Genomic DNA, 12,058 nt, shown 5'->3' with positions numbered 1-12,058 from the left:
GGTACCAAAAACACTGTTTTGATCACGGACTATGTTTATGGACCCATGAATGCTAAGCAGAGAGCTAGTGTGTTAGAGAGGCTGATTTCATCATTTTAACTGCTACTAATCTAAGTAAGAACCAGCTCATGGTATAAAATTAACAAACATTTCAGTCCACAAGGGCAGATTAGGTCCTTGGACAGGTAATGTCTGCACCCAAGAAGTATTAGGCTGGCTCTGTTGGGTTGGCTTGTAATGTGCTGTGGTGGTTTGGTCTTGTGGTCTGACCTATAAATAGCATTAGCACCAGTGATGTGTTGTGATGGCTTATGTGTATTGCATGAGATTTATATGGGGAAAGGCATTGACTCATTGCAGTTTTCAGTGGTAAAGGAGTGTAGAGTGCATGAACACACAAATTTGTGCATGCTGCCATATTGTGCACCTTAGTGCATGACAGTCTAAATGGAAAAAGATTGTCATACCAGTTTTTATGGAAAGGGATCATTATATGCAAAGAGTACCAGGATATTTACATACTCCATTGATTTGGGATATGCATTTGCTTCCCTTTGTTTCAAACATTTTGTTATTAATTTCACTGCATTTTATTTGTCAAGGGCTGGTTGCTGCTGCGATTGCTGGCTCAAAGGCTATCGGTATTTGTACATATGGTAATTACTACCTTTTATGTCATTGGAAGAATGTGTGCAACATGCAGTTGGGTTCCCCATTATTTTCATCTTTTGATTGCCACCTCACATCCATTCAGTATTTTTGGAAATGCTTGCTGCCTTGGGTAATGAAAAAGCTGGTGCACAGGGCCCAATTGTGTTGTCAACAAGTCAGGTATCTGCTGTGGAAGCATTACCAGCAACCCTCATTGATTTTGTTAATTCACAGGCATGAGCCAGTAAGTGGTGGTGTGGTGACACCTGCGGAGACACCACACAGCAAGGGCCATGCCGCGTCAGAAGCAGGCGGCCCCGGCGCGTCGCACGGAAGAGGAGCGCGCTGCCGACTCGTGGTCGGGTCAGGACCTGCTGCTGCCGGGCGGCGACGCCTCGGCGGCTGGGCCGGCGGCGCCCGACCGGGCGGCGCCAGGCGAGCGGGGCACCGCGGGGCTCGGTCGACCCGCCGCGGGCTCGGAGTCGCCCGATCTGTCCGCCGACAGCGAGAGTGGGTCGACGCTCAGCGACAACGAGGTGATTACTCTGAGCGACGATGACGACGGCGACCAAGTGATCACGCTGAGCGACGGCTCCGACGGCGGCGCTGCGGCCGCGGCGGCGGTGACGCCGGCCCGGCGGCGATCGCGCGCCTCGCGCGGTGATGCCGAGTACGACCGGCTCGCCGCCGAGCTCGCTGAGTTCGACTTCTACGTGCCGGTGGCGGCGGGGCGCACCGCGTGCTCGTCGCCCGCGCCGCTCGGCTCCCTCGAAGTGGTGCTCGCGGAGCCGGTACCGACCCTGCCCGACGCCGACCAGTTCTGGGTGTACGTGAGCGGCGAGCAGCGGCGCGCCGTCCTCTACTTCGAATGGAAGGTGCGCGGCGACGGGACGCGGGCGCGCCAGCGTGTGGCGCGCACCGCCTGCTTGGAGGCGGCCGCCGTGCAGCGAGAGCCGGTGTGGCGCACGCTCTCCGGCTGCGGCGGCGCCGTGGAGGTGGCGCTGCGTCACTATGAGCCGACGTCGGGCGTGCTGACCCTGGGTCTGCTGCTGGCGGAGCGCGTGTTCGTGGAGCTGGCGCACCCGAGCGAGGTGCCGCGCCGCGCCAACGCCGCGTTCCGCGCGCTGATGCGCCAGCTGTTCGGCCTGCCGGGCCGCGAGTACGAGTTCCGGCCGTTCGGCCCGCTGGACGTGGAGGCAGTGTACGGCCGTCTGACGGAGCAGCGACAGCGGGCGGCTGCCGAGCCGTCCGACGAGCCGCTCCCGCCGGACCCGCAGCACCCGCAGCTGCTGCCGCGCCTGCGGCCCTACCAGCGCGCCGCCGTCGCTTGGATGCTGCGTCGCGAGCACCGGCCGCCAGCCGATCCGGCCCAGCTGCACCAGTTGTACGTGCCGCTGCCGCTGGGCGGTGCCACCGTCTACTACTGCCCGCTCGGCGGCTGGGTGGTGCGTGAGCGACCGGCGGCGGTCAGCTCACCGCCCGGTGGCATCCTGGCCGACGAGATGGGCCTGGGAAAGACGGTGGAGATTCTCTCGCTGGTACTCACCCATACCCGTCAGGACGTGGAGAAGGTGGAACCCCGGGAGCCAGTGGACCTGCTGGCGTACGAGGCGTCCGTCAAGTTGGAGGAGGCGTCGAAGCGGCGGCGGCGGCCCAAGCGGACGTGGTCGCCGTCCGACTCTGAGGATGACACGCCCGCTGGGATGGGTGGCCAGGCCGAAGGTCGTGCCGCCAGGCGCGCCTCGCGCTCCGCCGTCAATGGAGGCGCGCCGGGGGAGCGTCCCACCCGGCAGAGTTGGGCTTCCGGCGGAGAGGCCGACGCGTCCTCGGACGACGACGACGACGTCGTGTACGTGGCGCCCACGGTGAGTCGCGGCGAGCGGCTGAAGCGGAGGCAGGCGCTGCTCGGCGAGCCGGACAAACCGCGGGTGGAGGCAGCCCGCGCCGCCGCCTCCCCGGTCACCCCGCAGCCGCGCCAGAAGGCGACCGCCAAGCCGTGCTCTGGCATCCCAGATGACGACACCGTGGCCAATTGTATCGAGGACGTGATCGTGCGCGAGTGCTACGGCGGCGCGGCGCCCAAAGACTATGTGCGCGGCCTCGGACTACTGCCGCACTGGGCTGAGTTCTCGGAGCGGTTGATGGGCTCGGGCAGCGACTCTTCGCCGGAGGCTGACGCCGCGAAGCAGGAGAAGGCCAAGGCGAAGCCGGAAGAGGCGGACTCGGTCGCCGACGCCATCGAGGACGTCATCGTGCGCCTCTGCTACAACGGCCGGCCGCCGGCGCGGCACCGGCGCGGCGTCGGCGTGGTGAGGGCCCCGCGCGGCCGCCGGTCCAAGGCACCGCCCTCAGACACTAAACGGCTGGCGCAGCTGCACTACGAGAACGTGCTGGCTGAGATGTCGCCGTTGTGCGCACGGCCGCCGGCCGAGGAGGTGGACCCGAGCTTCTCGTGCCTCTGCGGCCGGTGGCGGGACCGCCGCTACCGCGTGCAGTGCGGTGCGTGCGACACGTTCCAGCACGCCGCCTGCGTCGACTATAAAGTGGAGGACCCGCTGCGCGGTCCGTACTGGTGCCCGCAGTGCTGGACCCGGCGGCCGCCCGTGCGCTCGGGCGCCACGCTCATCGTCTCGCCCTCGTCCATCTGCGACCAGTGGGTGCAGGAGATCGGCAAGCACATCCGGCGCGAGGGCCTGCGGGTGCTGGTGTACGCCGGCGTGCGCAGCGACCGCTACATCCAGCCACAGACACTGGCATCGCACGACCTGGTGGTGACCACGTATACGGTGCTGCAGCGCGAGCTGAACTACGCGGCAGTGGGCCGCGCCGGCGGCCAGGCCGGCAAGCGGCGCGTGCAGCGCTACCTGCCGCCACCGACGCCGCTGCTCTGCGTCGACTGGTGGCGCGTCTGCCTGGACGAGGCGCAGATGGTCGAGTGTCCGACGTCGCGCACGGCCGAGATGGCGCTCAAACTGAGCTGCGTCAACCGCTGGTGCGTCACGGGCACGCCACTGAGCCGCAGCGTCGGCGACCTGTACGGCCTGCTGCTGTTCCTGGGCGTGGACCCGGTGTGGTGCGAGCTGTGGTGGAACCAGTGCGTCTACTACCCGTACCTGCACGGCGAGTTGGCGCCGCTCGACCGGCTGCTAGAGCGCTGCCTCTGGCGCACGGCCAAGGCCGACGTACTGGACCAGATCGAGGTGCCCGAGCAGTCCGAGCGGCTCGTGCTGCTCGACTTCTCGCCGGTCGAGTCCTACTTCTACCGGCGCCAGCACGAGGAGTGCTCGCGCGCCGCGCTCGCCCGGCTAGCGGCGCTCGGCGACGACTCGCTGCAGCTGCACGACATCGAGCGCTCGGCCGTCAACCAGCTGCTACACCCTCTTCTGCGGCTGCGCCAGGCCTGTTGCCACCCTCAGGTGGTGCGCGGCCAGTTCATGCCGCTGCACAAGTCGACCATGACGATGGAGCAGCTGCTGGAGCAGCTGATCCGACGCGCCACCGCCGAGGCCGAGGAGGCGCACCGGCAGCGCACGGCGGCGGTGCACGGTCTGGCCGCGCTGCACGTGGAGCGCGCCGAGTGGGAGGCGGCCGCCGACCTGTACCGCACCGTGCTGCGCCAGGCGGACGAGCTGCGGGACCGGCTGCAGACCGACATGCTGCAGCGGCTGCACGCGCTGCACAACCTGGCCGAACTGGTGGCGGCCGGCCGGCCCATCCCGCCCACCACGCGTGACCACCGGCTGCGCGCCGAGGCGGCCGAGCTGCGCGCCGCCTACGTGGGCCGGCACTCGGCGGCGGTGACGGCGGCGCGCGCCGCCGCCGCCGAGCTGACGGCCGAGGCGGACGGGCACGCGGCCTCGGATCGACGCCAGCGTGCGGCCTTGGTTCGCGGCCGTGCTCGTGCGCTGGGCCGAGGCGCGGCCCGGCGAGCCGGTGGAGCGTGTCACGCAGCAGCTGCGCGACCTGTCCAACGCCGACGGCAACGCCGAGAAACAAGTGGACACGGGCGTCACCAAGCGCACCACGACGCTGAAAGGCCGGACGCCGCCCAACACCATGATCGGCCGCTTCAGCAGCGCGTCCGGGCTGCAGTGCCTGCTGGTGGCGCGTCTCAGTCAGCTGGCCGAGCTGCGTGCGCAGACGCAGGAGGCGGTGGCAGCGCTGGCGGCGCTCGAGCCCACCTGCCTGGTGGAGGCAGCCATCGATTGCCACCTGCGACCGAGCGGCGGCGCCGCCGACCACTGCCGGCTCTGCGCCGCGCACGATACCTTCCCGCTGTACGAGCGCGAGCTGTTCTACATGGTGCAGGGCCGCGTCGACGGCGGCGAGCTGAGCGGCGTTGAGGGCAAGATCAGCGTGCTGGGCGAGCTGCAGCGCGGCAACTGGGGCGACAACGAGACCGAGCGCGTGCTCAAGACGCTGCTGGCCACGGCGCGCCAGCTGGGCATGGGCCAGGAGGTGCTCCAGCTTGGCACGCACCACATCAAGATGCTGGAAGCCATGAAGAAGGAGTTCAAGAGCCTGCGCGTGCTGTGGATGCGGCTGAACGACCGCGTGTCGGCGTCGGACGAGCTGGAGATGTGCGTCCTGCGGCTGCGCGCGCGGTTCGCCGACGAGCCGGCGCCAGACCTGCCGGTCAGCCGGGGCGGCCAGCAGCTGCCCACCTACGTCATCGAGCGACACGAGGTGGAGGCGCACATGGGCCGGCTGAGGGCCGAGCGCGCCGTGGCCGAGAGTGAACTGCGCCGCAAGCTCGGCCAGTGCCTCTACCTGCAGAACCTGCAGCGCTCCGGCACCGACTTCCGCGACGGCAACCCGGACTCGTGCCCCATCTGCGAGAACACGCTGGGCGACCGGTGGAGCGTGCTGCAGTGTGGCCACTGCTTCTGCATGACGTGCGTGCAGCGGCTGGTGGAGGAGTTCTCGCTGGGTGGGCGGCGCGGCCGCCTCAAGTGCGCCATCTGCCGCGAGCTGACGCGCCACGCCGACATCGCGTACGTGAACGCCGACCGGGCGGCGCCGGCCGGCGACCCGGTGCAGGTGTCCGGCAGCCACAGTACCAAGGTGGAGGCGGTGGTGCGCTGCGTGCTCACCGTGCTGCGCGACGAGCCGGCCGCTAAGCTGCTGGTGTTCGCCACCTGGACGGACGCACTCGACCTGATCGCGGCCGCGCTCGACCAGAACGGCGTGCAGCACCGCAGCCTGCACGCGCCCAACCGGTTCCAGCGCAGCCTACGCGAGTTCCGCGGCCGCGACGACGTGTCCGTGCTGCTGCTGCCCGTGCACTCGGGCGCCAACGGGCTGAACCTGACGGAGGCGACGCACGTGATCCTGACGCACCCGGTGCTGGACCCGGGCGCCGAGCGTCAGGCGGTGGGCCGCGTGCACCGGATTGGCCAGCGGCGCGCCACTGTCGTGCACCGGCTGGTGGTGCGCGACACGATTGAGGAACGCGTGCTGGCGCTGAACGCCGGCCGGCCGGCCGCGCACGCCGCCGGCCAGGCCGAGCGCGGTCTGACGCTGGCCGACCTGCGCGAGCTCTTCAGGGATTAGTCGGGGGAGAGGGGCGCGCGCTGTGTGTGTGCAGTGTCCACTGTGTGGATGTGATGGAGTGGTGACGCTCACTGTGTCGGGGAGGGGATGGAAAGGCGTCCGTCGGGGGCCCGTTTTCCCTTTTCAGTGCTGTCTGGAGGCACTGTAGAGACAGCTGTGACCTGTGTGTTCTCTGCACTGGCAGAATGACGGGGCTGTGGAGGGGACCCGTCTCCAAAGTGACATCGAGGACACACGGTTTGGTGGTGGAGCTGGACCAAAGGTTCGCCCTGTGGCTGCAGGGGCAGCGGCACCTCTGCCCTGCAGGGACGCCGCGTCCGAGTGCGCTCTGTGGCTGACGTGTGGCCGTGAGCAGGCGGTGGCGCGCGCGCCGGAACCCGTGTCGGGCAGCTGTGATGGAGGTCTCGAGGACTCCCGCAGTTGTACACGGCCGGCTCAGCCAGACCCGCCCGCGCCGGGACCTGTGTCGGGCAGATGTGATGGAGGTCTCGACGACTCCCGCAGCTGTACACGGCCGGCCCAGCCAGGTCCGTCCGCGCCGGGACCTGTGTCGGGTGGCTGTGATGGAGGTCTCGAGGACTCCCGCAGCCGCACACGGCCGGCCCAGCCAGGTCCGTCCGCGCTGTTGCCTGGAGGCAGGGTCGTTTGAAAATCCGCCGGAGGGGCGATGCCGCCGTGTTTGGGAGGCTCAAGTGTGGATATGCCAGTTAGTTAGCTAGTCCGTAACTATGTGCCGGGAGATGTACCCAGTATGTTATTTACATTGACGGTTGTACGTATGCCTCCGGGAGGTACAACTTATTTCTGCAGAGCGGAATGCGGAATACTGATGTGTTACGCCAACAAAGTGTCAACAATGATGTGTATTTATACTCATCACACGGACGTTGAGTGCTTCACTGGATCTGCATGCTGTCTTGTGGTACCTGATTTCAGTATGACTCACGAGTCGTGCCAGTTGTTTATTTTCTTTTGCATGTTCAATAAGCTCATTGTTCATAAATGCCACCGTTTTCTTGCGAATGTCATATCCTTTACAGTGTCATACGAGGCGCTTCACGAAATACACTGCCCGTCACATGTCCGCCACAGCTTTTCTACCAGGGCCGTACATCACAATCGGCTGGCCTTTCGCGCGCGATCAGATTTGCGACTCCTTGCGGAGGGCTTTCAAAGCACAACGAATCGGGGCATAGTGCCTGGTGTGAGGGAAATGGGGCTGGCTCTCACGACCTGGTTGTGGGATTTAGAGCGGCCCAGGCGTGATTAATGTGCTGAGCTAGGGAACCGCGGTGTGCCCGCGATCGTTCAATAGACGTTTTAGCCGGGGCGGGGATGTCGCTGGGGTTCCGGTCGCTAGACTTTGGTTGGGGCGAATCGGACGCTGTTCGCAATTAACGATTTTGATAAATTAATCAGCTAATTGCCATGTCGGTTGATTGAGTCATTCCATTCTGACCACGCATGCTGACCGTGTCTCTTGGCGTTCTCACCACCAGATTGGATCATTGATGTGGTGGTTTCTCCTTTCACGCTTTTCACAGGGGCACAAGTTATGGTGTGCACGCGGTTGTATGGGGTCATAACCTCTCAGCCCCCACCCTGCCCGCCCTTCTTTCGGGCTTATTGCTATGAGACGGCTTCATTCCCCCACCGATCATCTGTGCCGGGAGTCGGGCAGTACTGCTTGTGAGCACTGCGGTGACAAATTCATGATGATCAATGATCTTTGTATTGATCGAAGGTTTTGCAAGGCGTTTGGGTCAGGGTTCTTGCAAAGTTTGGCTTGCTGCGAAGACGCTGATCTCATCGTTTCGATGGAACGATCCCAAGATAACGGACAATTTTTGTCAGCGAAGTCGATGTTCCGTGTAGTATCACAACATGGTCGCCTTGTGTAAGCCTAGCCCTAGCACGGCAACATGGCCGCCCTTTGCAATCCTAGCCCTCGCACAACAACATGGCCGCCCTGTGCAAGCCTAGCCCTCGCACGACAAGTTGTCATTTGGGCCTGTGATGAGCCCATCAACCAACCGTGCTTTCTGACAAGAGAGCCCCGATACTGCGTCCACCTTGGGAGGGGCAGGTGTCCGGCGCTGTTTCAACCCACATGCTTGCACCGCCACAAGCCGTGGTTGGCTGATCGACTGTTATCTCTCGGGGAGTCCTATCGCGAACGTTTCCGTAATGCATGCCCACATCACTTCCCAATTCTCAGAACAGGCCTGCACTTGTCTGGCTTTTATTTCAGCAAGGCCTGTGACGGCTACCATTTCGATACCGATAGCGACGCTGCGCTATGCTGCGTTCGGTTCAGTCGCCCGTCGTTTCAAGACACGTGACCACAGACACACTACGTTGCAGGTTCTGTGGATGCAGGTGCTGTGCAAATGCGAATCAGGCACTCAGCAAGGCCGTTGCTAATGGGGACGTAGGACTCGCAAGGGTGTCCGGGGGCAGCGTTGACCTTCCTGCTGCAAGTGCTTGGGCCCAAATGACCGGTGTGCCCCTCTCGGGTATCGGTTTGGCCTTGCCAGATCACCGGCTGACCCTCAGGCGCTGAATGCTGTCGGCGCTCCTGGCACAGAGCACGGCTGCCGGCAGCACGAAAAGCGCCAAGCCACGACTCTACGAAGGCGGACAGGACATGAAGGCAGAAAAATCACGAGTTCGCTAACGAGAGGTCACATTTGGCCCCGCGCTACACAATCTTAGCACCACAGACGAGCGACGATAGTCTGCAATCAGTCAGCAGCCGCACGCACCAATTGACATCGAGCGGCGCGCCAGAACCAGCACGACCTCATCACGAGACCAGCGAGGAGTCGACCTAACCCGCCTGACGCGCGGCCGCCCGGCGCCGCCCCGCCGCCGCCGCTCAGTGTGTCTTGTCGTAAGAGTCCTTCTCCTTGTAGCCTTGGACGTAGCCGTCGTTGCCGTGGACGTCCTCGCGTCCGGCGATGCCGCGGCCCTTGCCCGTCTCGTCGAAGCGCTCCTTGTGCTGGCCGGTGTAGCGGCTGGTGTCGGTCAGGCGGCCCACCGCTCCGGTAGTGACCGCCTTCTGCAGCACGCGGCACCGGAGGCGGCGGTGAACCCCGGGCCCGGCACACGAGACGCGACGGAGCGGAGCTGTCGCCGCGTGCGCCGCTCGTGCTGCAGTTAAGGCGTGTAAATATTTACACCTGGCTGTGAGGGGAGCGCCCCAGCCAATACACGATCGTTTATCGCTGCCGGGAATCAATGAGGTGGCTGACAGACTCTGCAAGTCAGAGGTGGCCCCTGAATTGACCAGAATCGATCACCATGGCGACATATGTACACAGCAGCAATGTCTGTGGCGCACGCGCAAGCAAATGACATTGTCGAATATCACTAACGCGAGATAATAACGCTGCACCATTTTGCAGAGCATGCACATGATCATTGTGATCCCTGCTGGAGGCCACGAAAGCTAAAATTATCTCCCAGGTCAGCGCACTGGACATGACATGAGAACAAAGAGGCTTGGAAATGTGCGATATACAGGAAGATTGTCACAAACCGTGGCTCCCTTTGTTCCTGGATCACCGCAGTCGGTCAGTTTGGTCTGTATTTCGTCCAGGTCCACCTTCTTGGTCGCTGCTAGGTCAGCCAGAAATGTCTTGAAGTCTTTCAAGCCGACCTTCTTCTGCCTGCGGACAGGTCATGTCACACGTCAGGTTGTGGGACGTACACTTCATTTACCATTTATTGCGCGGTTACCTGCGAGTTTAGCTCAGCGCATTTAGTATGAACCCCAATCAGCTGCAAACGGTCCAGCCATGTGAACCTGGTGCAAATTAAAAGTTCGCTTGTTTCACTCACTTGCAGTGGCCGTGTTGAGTGTGTGCGCTAACCCGCATATGATTCGCTGCGGTACTTTGTCGTCACTCTCGTGTAAACGTTCAGGCCAAGCGTCCCGTTATCGCCCCCCCCCCCCCATTTCCGGCCTGCTGAGCGGACCCCGCCCCCACGCGGTGCGGCCTACCCCACGGCGTGCAACAGGCGCCGCATGCGTGTTTGACGTCCCCTCCCCAGCCCTCGGTGCCGTGCCGTCTGCGTCTGCCGGCTCGGTTCACTACGCTGGCCGGCGGCGGCCGGAGACGGTGTTGTACTCGCGGCCGCCGTGTTACAGCCGGTCGATCGCTGCCGTGTCGCGCTCCAGCTCCTCACGCGCCGGCCAAGCTGTTTGTCCAGCCTTGGGTCGATGGGGGGCCCGCAGCCACGCTAGCAGCTGTCCGAGACCGGCCCCGCCGCGGCCGCAAAGTAACGGCACGGGCGCACCGGCGCACTCAGGACGGCGAGAGCAGACACGCCGCGACGTATCTGGTCGGCATCATGCTGCAGACCTCCAATCGAAGTGCAGACCACGAAATTACGAGGAATTTGTACGTACGGAAGGATTCTTGAGCCGAATGTTGCAAACTTCCCTCAGCGCTGCGGTTCTCTGCAGCACTCGTTCGTTCGCTGGAGGGCGGTTTCACTCATTGCAGTGCAGTTGGTTTATTTAGCCGATTGTCGTGCTGACATTTTGCTGAGTCAGTTAATAAACGCGTGCAAAATGCTCGTAGCTAGAGCCAAGGCTAACTGCTGACAGATCATCGGCCACACGGAACACATTAGGCTCGCATGCAGATCGTTCTGTCAGTAGCGTCGGATGTGAGCTATTTAGCGAGATGCAAAATTCAGCAAGATGGGCACAATTCGAGCCTTTTATAATTAAAGGAGATTACCTTACATTGAGGTGATGCCAGGCCAGAAAATAATCATGACAGGGATCGCACGTTTTCCATAATAACCGCAGCTGGTTCCAGGGCGGGTAGATCAAAGTAATAGGAGTATTATTGTAAGAACATTTTTTCTGGAGATGGATTCATCCGCACGATATTACGTTTCAAAACATGCGGTGATGCCACAACGTCCTTCCCGCTGAATCAGCTGACACTAGGCTCTCTGTTTCCGAGATGCCAACATAAAAAGCCCATTGGTAGCAATGACCGTGTGAAACAAGAAGTTTCGCGTATTACAAGATATGCTGTCGTAACATTATTCAGACAGGTGCGTAGAATAGGGAATTTAATCTTAAATTGGTAATACAGTCAAGTGCTTCGTAGCGCAGTATTAGGCAGTGCCCTTGATGACGTACTCATCTTATTCTAGAAGTATTGAGATCTACGTTCTGGCGTCAATAATTACAGACAGTGGACTTCATGAGTGGGAGCGTAGCTTCCGTCGTGATGTGGGCTATTTGCAGCCCACATAAAGAGATAAGATAAAGAGATAAGAGCGCATTTCATTTCAGGAATGAAACCCGTACAAACCATTCAATTGTTTAACGTGTTAATCTCATTTGCACATCGACAAATGATCACACATAATTACATGCTACATTATGCATGCGCTGTGTCGACATGAAACGTCCACGCAAAACCATGCAAGTTCGGCGGCTCCCGGACAAAACCTGTGTCATTGACTCGTGCTCTGCCTTACTTGAGCTTCCCAAAGTGGATGCCAGTGTCCGTGGTGGTGAGGCTCTTGGTGAACACGCCCGCCTGTTTGAACCACTTGTCGATGTTGGAGAGCGTGATCTGCGTCACCGGCGACGCCGACGCCTGACTGTGGGTGATGCCGAAGCCGCAGAACTTCTTGAACTGCGACTCCAGCGTGGGCGCGGTCATGATGGATCGCAGGGTAGCCGCCGCTCACGTGCCCAGATCCAACAGCCGATGTTCCAGTCCAACGTCAGCCCACACTCAGCAGACCCACTGCGTGGCTGGTGCGCCCTCCACACCCGGTCTGCGAGACACGCTCCGCAGTGTCGCCCACCCCCGCTGCT

At 62.1% G+C, this 12,058-nt stretch overlaps 2 protein-coding genes across 2 annotated transcripts; one reads left to right on the top strand and one right to left on the bottom strand.

Moving 5' to 3' along the window:
• Positions 1-1,314: 1,314 nt before the first annotated feature.
• On the top strand, positions 1,315-6,204 carry LOC119105456 (E3 ubiquitin-protein ligase SHPRH-like). The gene is made up of 3 exons (XM_037228921.1): positions 1,315-1,321; positions 1,426-4,448; positions 4,603-6,204. The coding sequence occupies exons 1-3, from the start codon at positions 1,315-1,317 to the stop codon at positions 6,202-6,204; spliced, it is 4,632 nt and encodes a 1,543-aa protein (XP_037084816.1).
• Positions 6,205-8,432: 2,228 nt separating this feature from the next.
• Positions 8,433-12,058, bottom strand: LOC119105881 (tubulin polymerization-promoting protein homolog). Its single transcript, XM_037229437.1, has 3 exons — positions 11,713-12,058; positions 9,746-9,875; positions 8,433-9,265 (listed from the first exon to the last, which is right to left on the bottom strand). The coding sequence occupies exons 1-3, from the start codon at positions 11,898-11,900 to the stop codon at positions 9,083-9,085; spliced, it is 501 nt and encodes a 166-aa protein (XP_037085332.1). The 5' UTR covers positions 11,901-12,058; the 3' UTR covers positions 8,433-9,082.

This window comes from Pollicipes pollicipes, unplaced genomic scaffold (genome assembly GCF_011947565.3).
Source record: "Pollicipes pollicipes isolate AB1234 unplaced genomic scaffold, Ppol_2.1 Scaffold_6138;HRSCAF=7277_pilon_pilon_pilon, whole genome shotgun sequence".
NCBI classification, from domain to species: domain Eukaryota; kingdom Metazoa; phylum Arthropoda; class Thecostraca; order Pollicipedomorpha; family Pollicipedidae; genus Pollicipes; species Pollicipes pollicipes.
The sequence above is the reverse complement of the archived record's forward strand: the minus strand, read 5'-3'. Positions and strand labels throughout refer to the sequence as shown.

Coding starts and splice junctions, on each gene's coding strand:
- LOC119105456 (XM_037228921.1), top strand. Junction 4,449..4,602: donor TGGGCCGGCACTCGGCGGCG/GTGACGGCGGCG, acceptor CGTGTCACGCAG/CAGCTGCGCGACCTGTCCAA.
- LOC119105881 (XM_037229437.1), bottom strand. CDS start 11,900: ATGACCGCGCCCACGCTGGAGTCGCAGTTCAAGAAGTTCTGCGGCTTC. Junction 9,876..11,712: donor ATCCACTTTGGGAAGCTCAA/GTAAGGCAGAGC, acceptor ACCTGTCCGCAG/GCAGAAGAAGGTCGGCTTGA. Junction 9,266..9,745: donor CAGGAACAAAGGGAGCCACG/GTTTGTGACAAT, acceptor CGCGTGCTGCAG/AAGGCGGTCACTACCGGAGC.